The 22606-nt window shown below is 38.3% G+C and overlaps 2 protein-coding genes across 2 annotated transcripts in view; one reads left to right on the forward strand and one right to left on the reverse strand.

Annotated features, from left to right (window-relative positions):
• Nucleotides 1-1018: 1018 nt before the first annotated feature.
• On the reverse strand, nt 1019-2230 carry LOC145785219 (platelet-activating factor acetylhydrolase 2, cytoplasmic-like). The gene has a single exon (XM_082596906.1). The coding sequence runs from the start codon at nt 2228-2230 to the stop codon at nt 1019-1021; it is 1212 nt and encodes a 403-aa protein (XP_082453032.1).
• Nucleotides 2231-21945: 19715 nt separating this feature from the next.
• Nucleotides 21946-22606, forward strand: part of LOC145785117 (active breakpoint cluster region-related protein-like) — a 29507-nt gene continuing 28846 nt past the window's right edge. Inside the window, exon 1 of the mRNA XM_082596818.1 lies at nt 21946-22268. Within this exon, the coding sequence (XP_082452944.1) occupies nt 22086-22268 (183 nt within the window). The 5' untranslated portion in view covers nt 21946-22085. The remainder of the gene's footprint in view (nt 22269-22606) is intronic.

The following is a 22606-nucleotide window of genomic DNA, read 5'->3' on the forward strand; positions in this document are numbered from 1 at the left end:
TTTTAAAGTCTAACTGACCAATGGCCTTCGCAAGTACCGAAGTACCTAGACCAGGGTTACTCAACTAATGTTAACAAAGGTCCATTTAGACAAGTTGAATATTTTTAGCGGTCCAGTGAATAATTTATTTCACACGCAACTACGAAGATTAAATTATCTGCACCAAACCACTTTTTTAGGTAAAATGTAACTCGACTTGGATTTTTGAGAAAGTGTTGGGAGTCTGGGGGTAGAAGCCCCCCAGCAACCAGGATAATCACATTAAAAATTGCTACCTCCCAGTAGAAATCTGTTTAAAGAAGCCCTAAAACATGGCAATGAGGTTATTCATCCAAAAGCTCAAGGTCCACCATCAACAGCCAGAAGGTCCGCATTCGGACCCCGCGGTCCGCCAGTTGAGTAGCCCTGACCTAGACTACGATTGTCGAATTTGTAAATTGCAGGTAGACCGACACAATAGCAGAGAGTTTGAGCAAAAAAGTTTTTCGAGAACAAATTTTTATCCGGGAAACTTTTTCTGTAATATAAAGCTGTTTGATTTCTAACCGACTTCTACTTGCTAAATTTTAAAAACGTTTCAAGTATGCTACTTTGCTACTCGATTTATAATGAAAGTAATAGAGGTGTTTAAAAGCTTAAGTCGCCAAACTTTTTATTTGCATCGTTTTAACATTGCGAGACTTTGCAACAATATGAAATACTGGTAACTTCATAGCAAAGGAGAGCTCAAAGACGAACTGACGAGAGAATAAATCGTAATTTTTTTATGCAAAAGAAAGCGGTAGATAAAAATGTTCTTGAGAAAATTTTGTGCTTGTTTTGAGCAAAATCTTCTCAGTTGTATCTGTCCACCTACTATTCACAAATTTGCCCACGGTTGACAAGTTATAAACAGTTCTCTAAACCGAACACGAATACAGCAACACAAAAGTAAATCTTTTTGTACTTGACTCATTTTTAGTTGTGGGCCTATAGCCTCAGTAGCCTATACGCTATCAAGTTAAAACATCCAACAAAACTACAAAAAGGGTTGCAACTTTAGTTTTTCTTTGTCATTTTTGCTTCCACCTGCTTCCATATTGATTCCAGGAGATATTAACTCTGCTTGAGTTTCCATTGTTTCTAACATTGTACTTCCGTAATCTTTTCCAAGTTGCTCTCCGATAAAACCTAAAAGCAATTTGCTTTCAACTTTTTGAACAAGAAACGGATCGGAGTTTCCGCACAGTCGAAACCTGGTGCCAGCAATCTTGTTGATCAAGAGTGGAAAGTCTGTATGAGACATGATCACCGTTTCTTCTAAAGTTACCATTGTATGTTCTGTACCATCGACTGTGGGTTTTAAAGCAAGAGTTAAAGTTTCTGCAATGTTTTCAAAACTTCGGTTTTGATCACTGCTGTTGAGAAAGAAAATCGGAGCAAGGCTTTGTTTCTCATGAAGATCATCCTCTAAAAACGTCATCAGGCCATCAAGGCTGATTCCATAGCAAAATCGGGAGTTTTTGTGCACTGCGGATACAGCTGTTGTTCCACCAAATCCGTGACCCATGATTCCAACTTGATTTATATTTAAAGAGTTTTCAAATAAGGACAGATCGATGTCGCAGTGCAGATCCAAGTCATTGAAAGAGGCTTTGTTGATATCTTTCAACAAATTCAGTAATATAATACAGTCGTCAATTCTAGCATCCAGTTGCATTTTGAACAAAGGATCTCCAATATCTTCATCAAATTTTACAAAATTGACCCATTTCTTTTTCGCACTCAATTTTGTGTCATCCGTCATATCATTTTCTAGGTAAAACGTAGCTGAAGCTGAGTGATCAGCATGTTCAAGAACTGCTACTATCATGCCGTACGATGCCAGGTCGGAGCATATTGCGCTGTGCATGAATCTATTCGATCCCCACGCGTGAGATACTATCAATACCGGAAAATCATTGTCTTTGTCGGGTTTTTGAAGTCGTCCGTTTTGCACCACAGGCATGAGAGCAAAATTTAATCGAAAGTTAAGTGCCCAAGTAAAATCGTTCATTGACTTTAAGTTTGCTAAGCTACGAACGTAAGCTTTCTCCGGTAACCATAATGGTAAAGCGCTCTTTTGTAGTTTATCGCAAGTCGGATAGAACAGTCTGGAAAGAATTCGGTCTCTGCCATATTTTGATATGAGATCAGTACATCCCACAGTGTGGGTTCCTGTCGGAGTAGGTAAGTGAATAATGCCTGCCATTGCCAGCTACTCCAACGCACTCTGTTGACAAAACGTAGACTATCGTAGGGTAGGTTACTTAATGACTAAAACAATATTCGTCTCTGTCTATGCTGTGTCATTGGAGTCTCATTTAAATGTCAAAATAGCTTGTTATTTTAATCCGAAAACAATTCTTCCAAAAAAAATCTTATCTATATTTTGTTATCTACATTGTTGGCCTAAAGCTATGTTTTACATCCTGGTCAGCAGCTTAAGGCAAAAAAGTTTTTCTCGAGGGATAAATATTTGGCCATGCATTTCTCAAAAGCTGAGAAAATGCAATAGACCTCCGCCTATTACAAAATTAAAACTTTGCCACTCAACTGAACAAGATAAACGATTAACCTTTTTTAATTTTAACACAGGTAGGCTATGAGGAAAAAAATGCCGTGTAGCCTAATCGTAGGCTATATTATATTATTAAGGAAAGTGGGGACACTAACAACAAATTTGGAATTTTCACTGCTGCATGAAAAGTATTTCAGACAAGAGTTTGTGCTTCTGGAGAGGCAAATTTACTGAAAGAAGTAGCCTAGCCAACAATGGGTTTAAATAGCTTAGGCCTATAGCCAGTGGCGTATTTAGAAAGTTTATTAGGGGAAGGCCAAGACATTGTGTCAGTCAGCCGTGTAGCGGCTGACTCGGCGGCTGGAGGCCAATGGGGGTCTGGGGGTAGTACACACGGGGTAGTCAACGGTAGTAAGCTACACAGAAAGCTCAAATTTGATGAAAATGGCTGTTAATTGGTTCAATGTTTTTCTACTTGGGTTAAAATTAGACTGGTTTCATCCTTTAAATAGGGTATACCAAAATGTCATATGATGTGTCAGAACGGGGGGAGGGGGTTAGCTCAAACCTTCAGATAAGGGGGGGGGTCCAAAATCAAGAGCGAATCCGCAGAAGTACTGTATGTTACTGTTCCAATCAATGAACCAACAAAAGATATCAAACACTTCAGAACATAAACAATAAGTTCGCCCTTCCGACCTCGAATACCTTTAGATTTAGACCATTCTCGGCGATTCGCAATGACAAACTTACAGTTTAATGACTGCATCATGCTAGAGTACAATATCCTTGTTTAAATACATCTGAGCTAGACCATACAAACGTGGCTCGGTCATGGTCGTGCGGTAATAATTTTTCAGGTACTTTAGTGAACTGAAGCATTGCTCATTGGAGGCAGTTGTAACTGGAAGCGTAGCAAAGATTCGAAGTAGCCTAATTTATGGATAATCGGATAAGTGCCGAGTTGTTCAGCCGCTTGACGCGCATCCACAAGAGTCGCAGGTCGTTTATTCACAGAAACTGCAAGCCAATTCGCTCTCCATCTTCGCAATTCAATAGTAGCTGCAAAGCAATTGCTTGGTTCAACATCCAGCATTTCATGGTAGAAGTCGAAAATCTCGTCGATCGCGCAGTCCTCATCGTCATGAATCAATGAAGGCAGAAATGTGCTGACTTTAAAAGCTAGCGAGCAGTGCTCATCGAATCTCTCGTGAATTTGTGCCAAGCAATTTTTAAGAAAAGGAAGAAAGACTGTTGAAAAATTACATTGCAAAAAGTATAGCCTACCCCCGCCCCCGGCGCTAGGATGAATCATCTGAACAATTATTGCCTAACAACTTTTTTTTTTGTTGCAAAATTTGTATTTTTGTTATTTTTTTTACCTGATCATTATGGGGAGGCCATCGCCCTTTATCCTCCCCCCTAAATACGCTACTGCCTATAGCCTACTAGATGTAGTAGCCTAGCCTACAGCTTACTACTTGTATGCTTACTAAGCAGCTTAGGCCACTAGCCTACTTTTATGACAAGTAGGCTTATTGTTTCTGTTTGATGTTCAGAAATAAAACACGAACTGAAATGAAGTAGGCTATAGTCTACTTTGAATTAAGCAATGTCTACATTTTTCTTGAAAAGTTATAGAGCAGGTCTAGGTAAATGCACGGAAATCATTATGTTGCCGGCTACGTCAGCTAGCAAGACGTTAATCTAGCTAAATGAAACTAATGACTAAAATAAAACGATTAGGGATCAGAGATGTTTTATTGGTAAAAGCTATGCATAGTTAGGCTAAGTAGTACCGACAAACTGATACTTGATTTTACCAGAAAACAAGCTACAAATAACAATAGGTTCCGAGTTGGTTATCAGAACAAAACATGCACACGCGTAGGGTAGCCTATATGTTACGGTAGTTTTGTTTTTTGTTTGTCGTATCCAGGCTTACACCTGGTAGTTGAAGATTTAGATTAAGTGGACGGGAAGGCAAGGAAGCCAATCTTCGTGTCCACCTTCAGGCATGCCTTTAAGTGTCTTGCCACAGACACATGCTCTTGAGCGGTGTTGAACCGGCGCCTTTTCGAGTGCCGTTCCAGGGTTCTCACCACTCGGCTATGCAGCCGACTAGTGATAGCTCTATCACTTATTTGCGCTATAAGCGCAAAAAAAATCGTTTCACGGGGGCTCCTCAATATAAAAGTGCCCCTGGCCACCAATCAGTTAAACTCGCCCCTGGGCTAAACTATAAAAAGATTGTGATGAATTGTCAATTTTAATCTACACGTTGAAAGTATGCAAACATGACTTCCTAAATCTCGAAAATGAATATTGCTTTTAATCTCGTGCCACATGGATATGACGAAACGTCAGTTTTTTACATTCAGACAACGTACGCTTTTCACCTAAGTAAAACAGCCATGAATATAAAATAGCTTTTTGTTTAGCAGTTTGAAGTTTAAATATTTTGAAGAAACATGATTTCAGCTTCAAAGTCGTGCTTATTTACAAGTAATATCATATCATTGCATATCATCACTTTACGGCAGATATAATATAATAATAATCATGAAATCAAATATAGTAATAACTATATTTGATTTAATTTGCTCTGCTTTGATTTTTTGCTTAGCATTGAGCACTTTTTTGTAGTATTGATAGTTTTCATTGTTTTAATAATAATCATGATATTCTTTTGCATTAGAAAATTAGCAGGGTTGTTTCGAAACTGCATTCGTCACGCCTGGTCAACGAATCTTTCACGCTTGGCTAAATCTGATGCAGAAATTTAATTTCATAAACTGAGTTACTGAGAGCTGAGAGTTGGACAAGGAAGACTTGAAAGGAAAGTCCATGCCATTGCCATGGCTCCTAGACAGCAAATCCGTTTTTTCCACATTAATTCAATATGTAAAAACGTTAAATCAAATTGAAAAGAGCTAACTTACTGGCTGAGCTACCATTTATAGGCTAATTTATGAACCTGAACAGTGGCAGGTCATTTGGGGTTGGTTTCCCTCTTTTAAATCATTTTTAATATTTAGTAGTGTCCTGGATTAGATATTCCTCTTTTCACTACTAGACGGGATGTAAAGTTGATATCTCTATCGTCTTTTTAGAAAAATAGTTTTAGGTTTTTCAAAGCAAAATTTAAGTTGCCAGGTGCATTTTGTCAGATACGGTATATATGATGGGTGCCAGATGTTTCATCCCTGAGATCTTTTGTCCCAATGTTTCGGTCCTACAAAACATCGGCTACTTTGGTGGAAAGTACGAGATTGAGAGTGGAAAAACACCGCCAAAAGATCTCAGGGACGAAACATCTGGCAAGCGTGCGAGATTGAGAGTGGCAAAACACCGCAACCGAAAAGAAGTTTTATTTGAAGTGGAACTTGCATTGGATGAAAATCGGCATGTAGGCCTAGCTGTAGCTGTACTTTAGACTGTAGCTAACCCGACCGCACGCCTCGACCGCGCAATGGTAGCGGCGCCCTTGTCACTTAATGACAAGATGAATTGCAGACCAGAAAGCTTACTCTCAACGAATCGCAGTCGAAATACTGTTCTAGCGATCACGACACCCCGGTCTTCAACTAGGTCATCTGCAGATGATTTGGCACCCTACCTCGACACCTTGGCCGCGACCGACCTGAGCGGCCTCTCTGCAGCTTCGCGAAAGAAAGACAATCGCTCGCTTCGGACCAGGCGCAAACAAATTGTCGCTTGTCAGGAAGGATTCCGACTTAAAGGTGTTCAGTCGTACGCCCGCGGACGGTAGCTTCGCGCCGCTGGCGGATCGGCCAAGCGCACGTGCTAAATGTCCGAATCTGCGGTTCCTCTCGTACTGAGCAGAGTTGCTGTCGCGGTGACCCTCGATCGGGAGACAAGCGTTTATCAGTAAGGTAAAACTAACTTGTCTCACGATGGTCTCAACCCAGCTTACGTTGCATATTGGTGGGTGAACAATCCAACGCTTAAGGGTCGAAACGTCGGGACGAAAGATCTCAAGGATAAAACATTTGGCAAACTAAGGCCGAAATGTCGGGACGAAAGATCTCAGAGACGAAACATCTGGCAAGCCTTACCCCTTACGACACCAGCTGCAGCTTTTGTTACATTGTGTGCTTTTTTACAGTGTTACTTCTGAGATGGTAAGCTGTGTTTTCATCTTAACTTTTAGCCTACTTTTTATGGTATATATGTAATACCATAGGCGCCGACTTTTATTTTTGCACGGGGTGGCGGATAGCACAATATGGCAACCTAAGAACTTTCAAACTGCATGTTTTTGTTTGATTTTTACTAAGCGTGTTTCGTAGATGCAATTGTCTTTTCATACCTGATTTGTAGCTCGATAATTTACAAAGCAACTTTAAAACAAAGCACAGGAGGTATATCGTGAATTTTATTGTTACGTTGCTGCTCTGACACTTAACATTTGGAAAAAGTATTTTTGCGAACAGCAGCTCTGTCAATCCAACTGTCAATCAACTGGTCAAGTTGTAACCGTGAAGCTTCAGCTTGATAAACATTTAAAATTAGGAAGTGGTTCAATCGCTGTTGCGTCATGGTAGATCGCAAGTAGGTTTTTATGCGCCTGAGTGCACTGAACGATCACTCCGCACAATGCAGACCACGTTTGGAAGCATTAATGAAATTGTTTCATTTCTTGCAAATAGATCAAGCAGTTGCGACATAGTTGCAAATCAGACAGAATGCTCTATCTTTGCATCTATCGTATTCTAGCCACGGGAATTCGCTCTCCCACAATTTTTGATAGCTTCTCCCTTCAACAGCGATTATCCTGCCCGTGCTCGGTTCTTCCACCTCCCTGATCGTGCTAACGCCTTTTGGCAGTGGCACACTTTCGTTTCGTTCAGGCATTGCCATTTGGTCACTTTCATGCTGGCTGAAATCCTGACTAGACGCAACAAAAAAATAAATCAATGGAGAGCTGCAATTTTGAATGCTTTTTTGGTGGCATCTTTAAGCTGAATAAAGCTGGAATGTCGGCGAAAACTTTTACTGGACGACTTTTCGTTATTTTTTCTATGATGTAACAAGCAACTCCTATGTCAGACCAATAAATTCCCGCCTCACAGTTTGTCACGCATCGACACGCAATATTACTGCATGAAGTAGATAACAAAGTAGAAATTAAAGCATAAAGTAGATGACGGTACACTCCAATTGAAATCGGAAAATAATTCAAAATGCAAAATCTTGAGTAATTGAAAAAGGTTGCTTTTATTATTGGGAATTGGCAGGGGGTGTAGCTTTCCTCGAATAGAATCATGTAAACGTGTAAATTTGCAGAACGTTAAAACTGCTAGCTTACTTTACTAAGTGCACTTTTTAAATAAAACTCAAAAAGTTTCAAAAATTGCATTTTTTTAATGAAATTTGAAAATGGATAATGGATATTCATTTATTTAGGGGGTGGAGCTATCAATCATCGAGATAAATTTATTTCCAAGTATTTTATAGCTGGCATAATTTATAGCGATATTATGAGCAGTTTAAAAGTTTTCAAAAAAGATTTTTGAGGGAGGCAATGGAAAGATCGTATTTTACTGATTAATAAATCCCACTGTAAACCTAACAAATGTAACAATGGCTTATGACAAGTAACAAATAAAACGATCGCAACAACAAGGAAAAAACTCGTAGCCACGTGTTGCGTAATCTTCACGTAGCTTACTTGATGTTACGCGAGTATCATGCTTGTGACAAAAACAATCATTTTCTTTGCAATACTGTATTGGTTCACCTCTTGCTTTACGTTGACTTGAAGCGAAAATCAACGATCAAAAAAGATTTAAACGTCCGTTCAAATTACATCTATTTGCAGTAAGTAATGTAACCTAAACGGGGTGGCTGCCACCCCGCCACAGCGGTTACGGGGTGGCGTGGCCACCCCGTATCCCCGTAAGTCGGCACCAGTGTGTAATACGTATCGTATTTGTCATGTCATGTTTGGTTTAATAATCTGAGCAACTGAATGCAAAGATTGTGAAAGTACACTTATTTTTTTACTTTAGTTGTCAAGATTCAAGACTAATAGCTTGACTTCATTGTAATGTGTAACCTATATATTTTAAGTGTCATCATCATCATAATCCATCGTCGGTTTGTTCCCCACTGGTGGGGGTGGCCGATTGTTTCCGCGCAGCAATTGTTTTAATCCCTTTTCTCCATTTCACCCTGTCCCTTGCATCTTCCTCCTTCAGTCCGACTTTTTTAAATTCATCCTTCACTTGTTGTTTCCACGTTCTTCTTGGACGACCGCGTTTCCTCTTCCCATCCACCTTTAGATCTAGTGCCTTTCTAAGAAAACTTCCTTCCTCCCTCCTTATCACATGTCCATACCATCTTACTCCATTTGCCCTTGCCAGTTGGTCTATGGTCTCTCTCATCTCTAGCATATCCAACAATTATTCAGTCCTTTTTTCCCTTCTCGTTTTCACCCCACACATTGCTCTCACCATTGACCTTTCCGTTCTTCTCAGGATTGCCAGTTCACTCTCTCTCAGTATCCATGTCTCGCTACCATATAGCATTGCAGGCCGCACACAGCTCCGATATACTTTCCCTTTCATCCTTAGTGAGAATTTTCTGCCATACAACATTTCCCCACATTCCCTGAACTTTGCCCAGCCCAATCTTGCCCTTGTTGTCACCGCTGCTTCACATCCACCACTTCCATTTATCCGATCACCCAGATAACAGAAGTCTGTCACTGTTTCGATGCCATGGCAGAACTCATCATCATGGCCTTCCACTTCATTCCTTCCTTTACTGCATTTCCCACAAACAAAACACTTCGCCAATCTTGTTGCGGCTCTCTTGACATTAGCACATCTTGCATGTACCCACTTTCCACATTCCTTGCATTGCATTGAATTTCTCATCACTCTCTTGCCACATATTCCACAGGGATCTACTTTGCTCTCAACAACTGTTCCTTCTACTCCACTCACCATCACTTTTGTTTTTTCAAGATTCACCTTCATACCCTTGGTTTCAAATGCTTCTTTCCATTTCTCAAACTTTCTCTCCAGTCCCTCCATACTATTACTTGTCAAGACCAGGTCGTCTGCATACAAAATTTCACTCAATAAGCCCTCCCTCACTCCTTCAGTTACAACGTCAACCACAATAGCAAATATCAGAGGTGACAAAACTGATCCTTGGTGTACACCAACCTTCACAAAAAACTCGTTTGAATAATTTGATCCAACTCTCACTTTTGTTCTTGCATCCTCATACATAGACATCACAGCTCTCACTAATACCTCCGGTATACCTCTTTTCCTCATTGCCCACTCCATCACTTTCCTTGGTACTCTGTCAAATGCCTTTTCTAAGTCCTGAAACACATATATAGTTTTCTCTGCTTCTCTCGGTATTCCTCCTGCATTCTTCTCAATATAAACAGAGCATCCACTGTACCTTTTCCTGGCATAAATCCAAACTGCATATCATTTAATTTCACCAATGTTCTCAACCTCTTTTCTAGTATTCGCTCCACAATTTTCATTCCATGCTCTAGTAGTTTTACACCTCTATATGCACTGCAACTTCTCACATCCCCTTTTCTCTTGAACAATGGAAAAAGAGTACTATGCTTCCACTCCTCCGGCATTCCCTCTCCATCTAATACCCTTTGGCTAAGTTGTAGCATTACTTCAATTCCCAACTCTCCACTTGCTTTTATCATCTCTACGCTCACTTCTGATGGACCGGCTGCTTTATGCAGTTTCATTTGCCCCATTGCCTCCACCACTTCATCACGAGTAACCTTTCCCACTGGACCCTCCACCAGATCAACCTCTGTCATATGATCCCATACATTCTCCTTATTCATAACATTTTCCATATGTTCCTTCCACACTTCTCCTCTGCTTTCCGGGTTGAAATGCAACTTCCCATCTCCACTCCTTATACATCTTCCCCCTACAATATCATTCCCATCCTTTTTCATTTGCTTTATGAGTCTGAATACTTTGTTTTGGCTTTCCCCCATTTTATTAAGTTCCTCCTCAGCACCATTCTTCATAGCTCTTGCAACAACCCTCTTTGCCTTCTTTTTCATACTCTTATACTTCTTTTTATTCTCTTCTGACCCATTTTTGCGCCACTGCTTGTATGCATCTCTTTTCTGTGAAATCGCATGCTTCACCTCTTCATCCCACCACCATGTGTCTCCACGATCCCTCCTCACTTTCTTTTTCCCACATACTTCATCACATGCTGCTAGGACACCTTTCTGAAATGAAGCCCACAAGTCCTGCGCACTCATGTTTACCAGCTCTTTTGCTCTTTTCACAAACTTAATTCTCGTTTCTTTTTCCTCCAGTTTCCACACATTTCTCACAAAAACTCGTTCTTTCTTCACAATTTTCTTCACTTTTTTCATATTTAAGTCTCCTACTACTAGTCTATGCTGCAACTCCCACGGAATTACTTTCACATTCTTCAAGTACTTTCTCTGTTCCTGCCCAACCACAATAAAATCAATTTCCGACTCATGTCCTCCTGAGCTGTAAGTCACCTTCCTTTTCTCTTTCTTTTTAAACCATGTGTTGGCAATACAAAGTTTCCTTTCATCACAAAATTCAAGGAGCATTCTTCCTTCCATGTTTCTCTCCCCAAAACCATACCCTCCATGAATGCCCTCGAACCCATTTGCTTGTTTTCCAACATGTCCATTAAAGTCTCCTAATCCAAACACCAACTCTTTTGAACTCCGTAAATCCCATTCCTCTGCCGAAACATCATAAAAACTTTCCTTTTCTAAGTAATCCCTACCACTTTGAGGTGCATATGCACAGATTAGCCTCACTACCTCCTCTTCAAAAGCAAGTACCATTGTCATCACTCTGTCACTCCTTCTTCTAACTTCTATTACTTTCTCACACAATTCCTCTTTTACCAAGAAACCAACACCACCGATTCCTGTGTTATTTCCTGACCACCATAACTTATATCTCCTCCCATTGACACCTAAAAACCGCGCTGACTGTCCCCTCCATCTTACTTCCTCTAGGCAACATATATCCACCCTTCTTTTTCTTAGTTCTTCACATATTTCAGTTCCTTTACCACACAAACTTCCCACATTCCAGCATCCGATTCTAACACCATAATCTTTTTTCAATGTTTTTTTGTTTTCTTGGAACCCAGAGATTCTTCGCACCCCTTGCCCATCTAAGGGCTGCTGGGGACTAGGGGCCATTTTTAGCTTTTGCTGCATTTAAATAATATTTTGGAGCAAAGATTTTCCAGCCGGATGCCCTTCCTGACGCTAACCACAGTTATTGGCGGTGGGCCTAGCCTTTACTTAAAAAAGTATTTCCTGCAAGGCAGCAGGATTTCTTTGTATGGCTTTTATTTACCTTCAGGTTTAACCTGTGATTTTAAATTAAAATTGAAATTAAATTATAATTTTATATTTCAAAGAAGTTTGGTATTGTAATGGTTTACATGTAGTCATGTACATAATTGTAAGCTTATAATTTATGTCATGAGTGAGAGGAACAGATGAGTCACAATAGAAATAAAAGAAAGCTATTCTGAATTGCCTTATGTTTTGTTCAATTTGGTACTTTTATAAGAGTAAGTACCGGTACAGTAATGAAAAATCTGAAGTCTCTTCAATCAAATATTCCATTGGTAATCATACACTTACTGTAAATTTGTGTTCACAATGACAATTATGACATGCTAGTGCTGATGTAGTTTAAGCCTTAACTGAATGTTGAACATTTACAATACTAATAATAATAGCTAGAAAGAAGTTTTGTAAATATTGCGATGTGTCAAAAGTGTTTGATCAAGTAAGGAAACAACAAGAATGGTGTCATCTGACAACATGTATCATGCATGGTTGAGCTATTTGCACATTACAAGTAGCCTACATAACTGCAAACAGGACACCACTATTTTGGCCTCAGTGCGAGAAATCGTACACTAGACTAAGCGCCTATAGAAGTAACTTAGTGTGGTGATTTTGCTACTTGTGGTAGGCAAGGAACTGCATTCGGGTACTTTCACCCACCTATATTGATTGTTAATTCTGAATTATAGAGGTTACGTATCCTGCCATTATAATCAACCAACAATATGAATAAAATTCAACATTTTTTTATTTAAATTGTCACTGTTGGTGAAGAAATGAATTGTTGAACTTTCCAGCGGCATGGTATCATGGCATCGTTTTGTGTCCACCATACAATGCAACTAAAATATGGAAACATCTTTCTGCTGGGTCATTCCATTATAATTCAACAAGTGAAGGCAACCCGCTTCTCTTGGAATTTTTTTGTTTTTAAATATGTTGATGTGCATGAAATTCTGAGTGCAACAAAAAAAAAAATATGAAAATTGATCAACCGGTTCACTAAATATGCCATTTTGAAATTTGTTGATCACTTCGTGGCGCTGATGAGTTCTCAAACATAAAATTGTCATTTGTTGCGCCCCCTGATGATAGAGAGGTGATCAAACATTCGATTTCACTATTTTTAAGGGTGAGAATTCCAAAAATGCAAGTGTTTTCTGTGTATTACTATCACAAAAAAAGTTATAGCAACTTCTATTGATTTTAGGTGATTCCAAAAAGATGCCCAAAAAGCCTTGTGGGAATCCACGTAGAGTAAAAAAAAATTTTTTGCAAGATAATCAAAGATGTCTTTTATTACAAAAAAGAAATAAATTAGAGGTGTTTTTTGTTATTTTTTCTAAATATCATTTCAAAGTAAAGTATGGTTTTTACAGAATTTGTCCATTTCCAAGCCTTACATTTGTTGCTCTTGTGTCATGTAATAATAGGCACACCAATGACATCATATTGGTTATTATTTCTTAACAATCAGCCTGTTAGTTGAGGTTCAAAAGGGCTGCTCTTTTAAACCTGACTGCTTCCCTATTGTGTTTTCTGTCTGAAAACACCCTGTGTAGGTTAGTTAGTGGGTGTTGTGAGTAGAAGGTATTGAGATGGAGGATTGCACTGTTGGAAAAAAAAAGTAGTAGTACTTGTCATTTGAAATGGTATAGCCGTAAAGACGGCTACAGAGCTTTGTCTGACCTTTCTGAAACTGAAACATTTGAAGTTAGTTCTATGGAGATCTGGGATTGAACTTGAAAAAGAGGAACTGCCAATGTCAACAATTTGCAATCATCATTTTGCTTACTTTCTGAAAAATATTCAAATCATTAAATATTGATTTGAAATGACAAGTACTACTACTTTTTTTTCCAACAGTGCAATCCTCCATCTCAATATCTTCTACTCACAACACCCATTAACTAACCTACACAGGGTGTTCTCAGACAGAAAACACAATAGGGAAGCAGTCAGGTTTAAAAGAGCAGCCCTTTTGAACCTCAACTAACAGGCTGATTGTTAAGAAATAATAACCATTATGATGTCATTGGTGTGCCTATTATTACATGACACAAGAGCAACAAATGTAAGGCTTGGAAATGGACAAATTCTGTGAAAACCATACTTTACTTTGAAATAATACTTAAAAAAAAAATAACAAAAAACACCTCTAATTTATTTCTTTTTTGTAATAAAAGACATCTTTGATTATCTTACAAAATTTTTTTTTTGCTCTATGTGGATTCCCACAAGGCTTTTTGGGCGTCTTTTTGCGATCACCTAAAACAGTGGTTCTTAACCTGGGCGCTACCGCCCCCTAGTGGGCGCTGTTAACTTTTAGAGGGGCGGAAATATTCAGGGGGCGTTATAGGGGGCGCTACATTCAGAAAGTGTAACGATATTTTCCTCACTGCAAATTTGCTTTAGTAGTTCTGCTGGGGGTAGGAGAATCCACCGAGGATGAGGAGCTATATACAGTATAGAGATTGTGTTTAACAAGGGAAGTAGTGATTCTCTCTCAGAGCATTCTATGTTGGCCTATACAGCACAATGCACAACACCATCCGACAAGCGTGGATGTCGGATGGTGTTGTGCATGGCCTTTGTTGTTGATAATGGGCATTGTTTCCCTTTCCTTGTAGTAAGTAAATGGCATTTTGTGGTCAGCTTTTGGCAGGGACAGCGGGCAGGCAGTGCAAGCAAACCATAAGGACTGGTCATAATAATAGTCAGTCAATAATGGTTATTAGTGTAACTCTTACTAACTACTAAAAAATCAGCAGAGATGTGCCTTAAGACTTTTAAGTTAAGAGCCTTAAGGCACATCTGTGCTGATTTTTTAGTATTAAAACTAACATCGGCTTAAACTAGTTTTTTCTTACTAACTAATAACTAATTACTACTGGCTGTAGGCTAGCCTTATAGTCTTGGAAGAAAATGTCATTAGTAGGCTACAGCCCTTATATTATGGTGGGCGCCAGACTATGGAAATCTCTGAAAAGGGGCGCTGGGGAAAAAAAGGTTAAGAACCACTGACCTAAAACAATAGAAGTTGCTATAACTTTTTTTGTGATAGTAATACACAGAAAACACTTGCATTTTTGGAATTCTCACCCTTAAAAATAGTGAAATCGAATGTTTGTTCACCTCTCTATCTTCAAGGGGCGCAACAAATGTCATTTTTATGTTTGAGAACTCCTCAGCGCCACCAAGTGATCAACAAATTTCAAAATGGCATATCTAGTGAACCGGTTGATCAATTTTCATAATTTTTTTGTTGCACTCAGAATTTCATGCACATCAACATATTTTATTTTATTTTCGGCTGCATAGCCGAGTGGTGAGAGCCTTGGAACGGCAATCGAAAGGGCGCCGGTTCGACACCGCTCAAGAGCATGCGGCTGTGTCTCTGGCAGGACACTTAAAGGCATGCCTGAAGGTGGACACGAAGATTGGCTTCCTTGCCTTCCCGTCCACTTAATCTAAATCTTCAACCACCGGGTGCAAGTCTGGATACGAAAAACAAAACAACATATTTAAAAACAAAAAAAAATTCCAAGAGGGGCGGGTTGACTTTTTGAAGAAAATCTGTTGAATTATAATGGAATGACTCTGCTGTGAGATACAAAGGCCAAAAAAACTGCAACAGACCATTGTCCATGCCTTGTTCCAACCAGCAAATCGAAATTAGCCTTTTTTTCATTGATTCAAGGTCTGATTTGCTGGTTGGCATCAGATATCTTGGTAACATTTCTTCATCAAACATTTGATTTATGTGAAGCTGGTGGAGTGAAATTCTGGTTTTATAAAAAAAAAAAAAACTTACGTTAAGACTTAAAGTTGGATCCCAGGAAGGAAATCACATTTGCTGGCCTGTATGTGATACGAATAGCTGTAATTTCTTGTAAACCACAAATTTGAAGTGCTCTACAATGCGATTGTGATTCCAGGGACTGTAACAAGTTGATTGAAAACGCACGGAGTTGTCTTGTCGGTGGGTAATTGTTTTCAACAAACTGAATTGTAAAACACTGCAACTGCAAAATGTATTATTGTATTTCTGCTGCTTCTATTGGATGTACGCATTGGAACAAAGTGTTGCATTGAGAATGCTAAATACGCTACTTCAAAAAGTGACCTGCAATCACTATCGCATTGTTCTTCTGCAGAGTTCGTCACTCACCTTTGGTTGTGCTGTGTGAATGATTGAAAATCTTTAAACACTTTTAAAATTGTAACTCTAGAGCAATTGACATATCAGAAACTTGCGAATATTTGCTGTATGTTTCTTTGTTAACGAATTTTGCTTTTTTGAAACTTGAAGTATTTAGCAATGTACAACTTGCGCAATTGCGACCTTCCAAAGGAACTTGAATTTTATCAGCTGCGATAACACAATCTATATACATGTATTTTCTGCTAGTTTTATTACACAGTACCATTTTCAAAGAGCTTATGACTTTTTGAAGAGTAATAATTTGAAAACGTTTAATTGCTACAATGATGTTACATAATAATCCAACGTCATTTGCTTTGTCAGAAATAGAGCCTGTAAGCATTTCGTGCTTTGATTGACGACATAAAACGCAGACCCTTTAAATGTGACGTCACATGCACATCCTATTGGAAATCAACTTCCCTGAATGAAAGGAGCGACAAATACTTCATTCATAGATGGAGTTCTACAGCCTGTAAGAATTAATAAGCACTTAATTCACCTACGCACTAGTAGCCTATGTGCAGTTGTGCACCAAATGAATGAAACATGATTTGTCGCTACTGCTTTATTCACAATTATCGGAAAAATATGTCAAATTTTTTTTTATCTTATTTTAATTTTTTTTTACTATTTCTTTTTAAAAAGCTTCTTCCAATTTTTGCAATTATAAAATCATTTTTTCTAAACTTTTGTAACGGCTTTTCTGAAGATAACAGTTACGTATGCTTTTAGAAACAGGCTTTTTTGGTTGGTATTGATCGTTTGCTCTTACAGAGCTTGCTTTTGTGGTTCCATAAGTTTAATTTTCCAAATAGATAAAACACTCCAATGGCAATTGAACCAGGATCATGTTAAGCGATTATCCGACTTCGACAAATGTGGTTTAGCTTGAAATAGATTTGACAACTTCAACGTGGTTGGCGAGATCTGTAGTCTGCTAGTAGCGCCGCAAGGGGATGCTAATGAGTTTGTTGACACACAGTCTACTGTAGTTGACATAAAAATTATTACTGTACCACTTTAAACAAGAACATCTTTCAAGCCATTGTGCGGTATATGGATAATGCGCCAACCTATTTTTCACGACTGTTTTTAGTCACCTGTATTCCTCACGTAAATCACTAAAAAAACTTTGAACTGACTTTGAAGCACACATTTTATTTTAAACTTCATTGATTTTCATAAAATTAATAAAGTATTGACATTTGCTGCTCGTGCATGCGCAGTTGCTTATGTGTCAAAGAGAGGATAACGAAGTTCGTCGCATTGACTCAGCGCATTGCCAATAACGTATGGTCGAGAGTTGTTTGCTTTCCAGGGTAAGCGTTGTTGTTTGTTGCGGGCTTATTATTAGCAGGTATATAAGTCAAGTGAAACCGAAGAAATTGCCGCAAAATGCTTATGCGATGTACACAACTTACTTTAGGTGTGTTATTATGTTGCACGTGATTTTTGTGACAGCTTGCCATTGTTTACAGTAAATGAAAAAAAGTTATACCAATGCAAGTGGATAGGTGATGTTATTCTTCAGGCATATATTCAGATAATAAAGTTGCTAACAGTTTTTACTGGTATGAAAAGACAGAGGTAGTATTTCTTGCAAGCAAAAGGTGTTTAGAGGTTACTTTAGTACAGGATACAATGTTTATCCGACAAGGTTGGTTAGTTTTGATTCTTTATCCTCGGACTTACAAAGGTTGATATGTTATTCCCACAGGTTTTCGTAAAACCGGTGGCGTGTTGCTTGTATCAGTTTCATCACAAGTGAAATTACATTTTACGAGATCGCGCAGCGTCGATGAAAGAAGAGGCAATAGCTAGAAATGTGAAAGCAATTCTATGGAATGATTAGTTTAATGTTTGTCTAATCTGCATCGTATTGTAGCTGCTAGTGAAATTTTAGCATGTTGGTTGACAATAAACATAAAATGCATGAATTGCTGTAGTTATCAGGGCGCTTTTGTCATAAATGGCCTTTGTTTCGTTTTATCATCAGTGTATTTTTGCTTCAAAGTTGCGTTTCTGTTATGTAAGTGTAAAAATCAAGTCGCCAACGAATGAGTGTTGTTACGGTGGTTTTAAGGCTTGCGCAATTCTCCAAAATCATACACAATTGATGCTAAATTTACTTTTTTCTGCATTGTGGTTTGGAAGTATTTGCTAATTGGGTCAATTCGCTTCTATTCCGACTCTGGAAATTTCATTTTGCTTTTTATTTCATTTTTTTTATTGCAAAGATTGTTGTTTTACGTCCATCTAACGTCTTTTTGCAGTTATTTGCACAAAAATGTTATTGTTTCCTTCGAGCAGTATTTGCGGTATTGCATTTAACACTGTTCGTTTTGCTTCGCTGCCCGATATAGGCTGTTTACCCAGAATAGTTTCTTTTCGGGTATTTATATCCAGACTTTTTACTAGCTCCTTTTAGTGTCTTAAATTCGACAATTGAGTACAATGCAGCGTTTTCTCCTGCTTGATGTTATTTTTTGGTTATTAACTAGTTTTCTATTCTTAGCAAGGCATCATCTTGGTAAGCTTTCTCTGTTTTACAAGAAAAATACTTTCCATTTCCCTTTTTCTTACAACTTCTTGTTTATATTGAGCGCATTCAATGCACAGCTGGCAAGTTTAACTGTTAATCATTTATCTTGACGACTAACTACTGTGTGATTTCTGCATAGTCCAAACAGTCTTATCTCACGCAGAAAAATCGGTCATTTATACATTGATTCAACGTCTGCAGAATGTAAAAATGACGGATTTTGCTGTGTTTTTTCTTTTCTAGCACTTTTGTGTGTTGTGAACTCACCTCCGGTGGAACAACGGTGCACTGTGCAGTGCCGTTGCCACAGCCCACATAATGTTAGTTTGTGCAGCTTTGGAAGACTGACAGTTCTTGTTTGATGTAAAGCACGGAAAGTTATGACACTAGTCACGTTTAATCTGTGCCATTTGATGATGGGTTGATGTAAGACTTGAAATAACGAAAACGCATACTCTCTGACAAAAATTCACTTCAGCAGTGTTCGATAAACCCATTCGTGTTGGTAGTTTGTTTCAAAAGAGTTAAACCCAATTTGACTTTTATTTCTTTAAACTTAACGGAATATGTGACGAATCAGTGTTGCCATTATCAGATATTGTTCTTTATCCGTTCAGCCGATTCCACCTCTCAGTCACTCCATGCATCCTCCTCCACAACTTTTGATTTTTCACAACCGCCTTCAACGAGAATTGATCACAACCGTACATAAATATAAACAACATTCGGTAAAATGAGTAAAATTAACGTCGAAAATTCTCATACTTTGTCACTGAAAAACTTCAGTTGATATCGAAGTTGAAGATAACCCTTGGTCGCAGCTTGCCGAACATATACTTTTTTTAAAATTCGTCCCGAAGTTAGGTTGCTCAAAGCTTTCTGCCAAATGCCATGACACACCAAGCTATGAACATGCGAATATAAAATTTATTCTAGTCACAAAGTAAAGAGTTGTTCCTCTCAACAAACCCTCACGTGACATTTCGTAACCGGAATATTTTTATTACACCATGCTCTTGTACATAAAACTCGTCATGCGTACGGGAAATGTGATGACATAATTTCTTGTTTGTCGTAACCAGACTTTTGCCATGTGCTTGAAAATTTACATGAAGTGAATGGCAAGACAAGGAAGCCAAGGTTAGTGTTCAACTTTGAAGAAATATTTAATGTCACGGAAGTGTTATTTGAAGGGAATATGATGATAGTGACCTTGCTGTGACGAATATTTTGGGCATGGCTTTGTTTATATATCCCCTTAAATACTTGTTTCTAGTTTATGTTTTGTTTAACTCAACGTTTAGTGTCAAAGATGGTCTTTGTGTGTGGAAATAAGATAGAATAGAGTTTTGTTACTGTGTACAATATACATGCGCTTACATCTACTAGGATGGCTTGTGCAGTTTTGCATTATTCATAAGGTTTTGCTCGATTTGACTCATTTTGTGGTGTCCATATGTTGTCGGCGTCATTTCACAGATAACGCGCTTCGTCTGCGTGCAGTATCCGTTGCCGTTTTGACTGTTCTCAACATGAAAGTTTACCATATTGCAGTCGATCAACGAATACAATGTTCTGTGCAGTTGAAGAATTTTAAGGCTTATTGGACTTTTTACGTTATTTGTGAAGAGCCTTGTGCAATTACGGTTATTTACACTATACAGCAATCCCATAACAGAAGAAGCTGACTTGAATTTGAATACATTTATTCGACCGAAGGTTTGGCCTGTTTTGTGATAAAGTTAACATCTGCTTGAAACGAAAATGTTTTCAATATTCTTTTTTGCGTCGACTTCAACCTTGTTGGACCGTTGTATGAAGCAGCTTGGCTTGTTACGTGATAAGTTTACAAGCAGGAATATTGAATCACACTATTCCATTGGGCTGAAACGGAAATAAATCGATTAAGAGATTGCGTTATCATGCAGACAGCTTCCCAGCTAGTAAAATCCGTCATTTCACACCAATTTAGCATCTGCACACGTTGAATCTATGTAAAGAGAACGCATTTTACCTGCTGGGATTCTGTTTACGAAACACCAAAGCAATCCAGTTGGTACACTTGTTGTTCATCTGTCGGCATCTCGTGGTTTTGCAACAGATTTAGAATTGAGCGATCTGAGCGACGTTTCAATCTGTTGCTATTTCAAATTGATTTGTTTACTTGCGTTTGGCATCTGAAAGCAAACTGGTACGAATACAAAGCTTTGATCGGCTGGGTGTGGCACCCGAAAGCATCATTTTATGTGAACCTACTTAATCTGGCCACCAATGGCTTCCAGTTTTCCTATTTTGTAGTGGCGAGGCCTAGATTCAAATTCTTTCATGAGCTTGAAAAGGGCAGATCACATTCATGAAGGCAGAGCAGTGAGACACGAGAACAGCTTGCATGTAGGGGAAACTGATAACTGGTTTTTACCAGATGACACCGGAAACTAATTGGTTGTGTGTGTCATTACACCTATACAAAATGTTTTCGACCCGTCGTCGTTTTGACGATCAGAAATACAAACGATACGTAAATATGGAACGCCAATGACTCGCTTTCTACTATTTATGATTGCGCTTGTCCGGTTAGAGTCAAGTACAGTATATTGTATGATATCTAGCTTAGATTAACTACAAGGTGTTGAATGAGAGTGGCCACAGAGAGGTTAGCGTTGTTGGTAGAATAAAACATGAATATTTTTTTTTTCTTTGTTGCAAGCATAGCAAAGGTGAAAAAAGTTAAACATTTTGCATTTCGTATTGCCAAAAATAGGTAATGATTTTATTTTTACCACAGTTAATAGGTGTGTGGTAGTGTTACGTCGCCAAACTAACTGTAAAAGCAAAGCGTATTTGTCGCCAAGGCGAGTATAGTGAATTTATATATTCGTCGAAGCACTCATCTGGATTTTACGAAATTATGTTCTGAAAACCAGGACTTCAACAAAAACTCAGCTCATAAAAGTCGGTTATTTTTTTTATTTTTTCAATGTTTACAGACGTTGAATTAATGTAGAAAAAGGAAAAAAAATTGCTTGCTGAAAGAAACCCAGATACGGACCAGTTCCTCAAATTCAGAAGCTAAAAATAGAGTCATTTAGTCCAGCAAGCTTTATAGTGCTTTCTGAATGGTTAAACCCTCCATGCAAGTGAAACTTTGTTGTATTTCAAAGATTCCGTTGCCATTAAATAATAATTATAAAATTCACGGCTAAACTTGTAACAAACAAGCAATTAATGTTTTAAGTTTATTCTTTCAACAGATGTATATAAATTTGGATTTTATTAGGGGAGCTAATAACAGTTACCAAAGCTTGTTAAAATGGCATAACCAATAACCATAAGTATTTTGAAACTCTGTGTGGAGTATCTCTGGTACAAATTGTGTTAAAGAATCAATATTGACCACAATATCATGGACCAACAATTCCAAACTTACATCTCTCACTGGAAAGAAATGTTTCCAGGTATAAACCCTCCAAATGTCGAATTCGACAGCGTGGAGGACATTGAAAAAAACTTATCTGCCTGTAAAAGCTTAATCAAAGATCTAGAAGAAAAGTTATGCCGAGAAAGATTTCATCTCACCTTTTTACAAGTGAGTTTGTGGATGAATGATGTAAAGCGTGTTATTTTGTGCTTCTTTCTGTTGACTAGGCTAGCTGCATCGTAGCTTATTACCACTGATCCAACAAACTGCACAATCTCGTACAATTTGAGTTCAATAAATGTTTATTTTTAATTGTCATGGAGACAAAACAAACTGTTTTGATGCAAAGACAACATGTTGTGTTGCTTGTTTTGGATTACGTCTGTTTCTGGGCTAGCAAACAAATGATGATCTGTAAATACGTAATAACAGCGGTTGCGTATTTATTCATGGAAAAAGTAGTTGTTTATTGTCTGGCGCAGTGACACCCAATTTTACATTTTTTC

Source organism: Aplidium turbinatum, chromosome 16 (assembly GCF_918807975.1).
Source record: "Aplidium turbinatum chromosome 16, kaAplTurb1.1, whole genome shotgun sequence".
Taxonomy (NCBI): domain Eukaryota; kingdom Metazoa; phylum Chordata; class Ascidiacea; order Aplousobranchia; family Polyclinidae; genus Aplidium; species Aplidium turbinatum.

What these genes read in the sequence shown, in the direction of transcription:
- LOC145785219 (XM_082596906.1), bottom strand. Translation starts at nt 2,230, where the DNA reads ATGGCAGGCATTATTCACTTACCTACTCCGACAGGAACCCACACTGTG.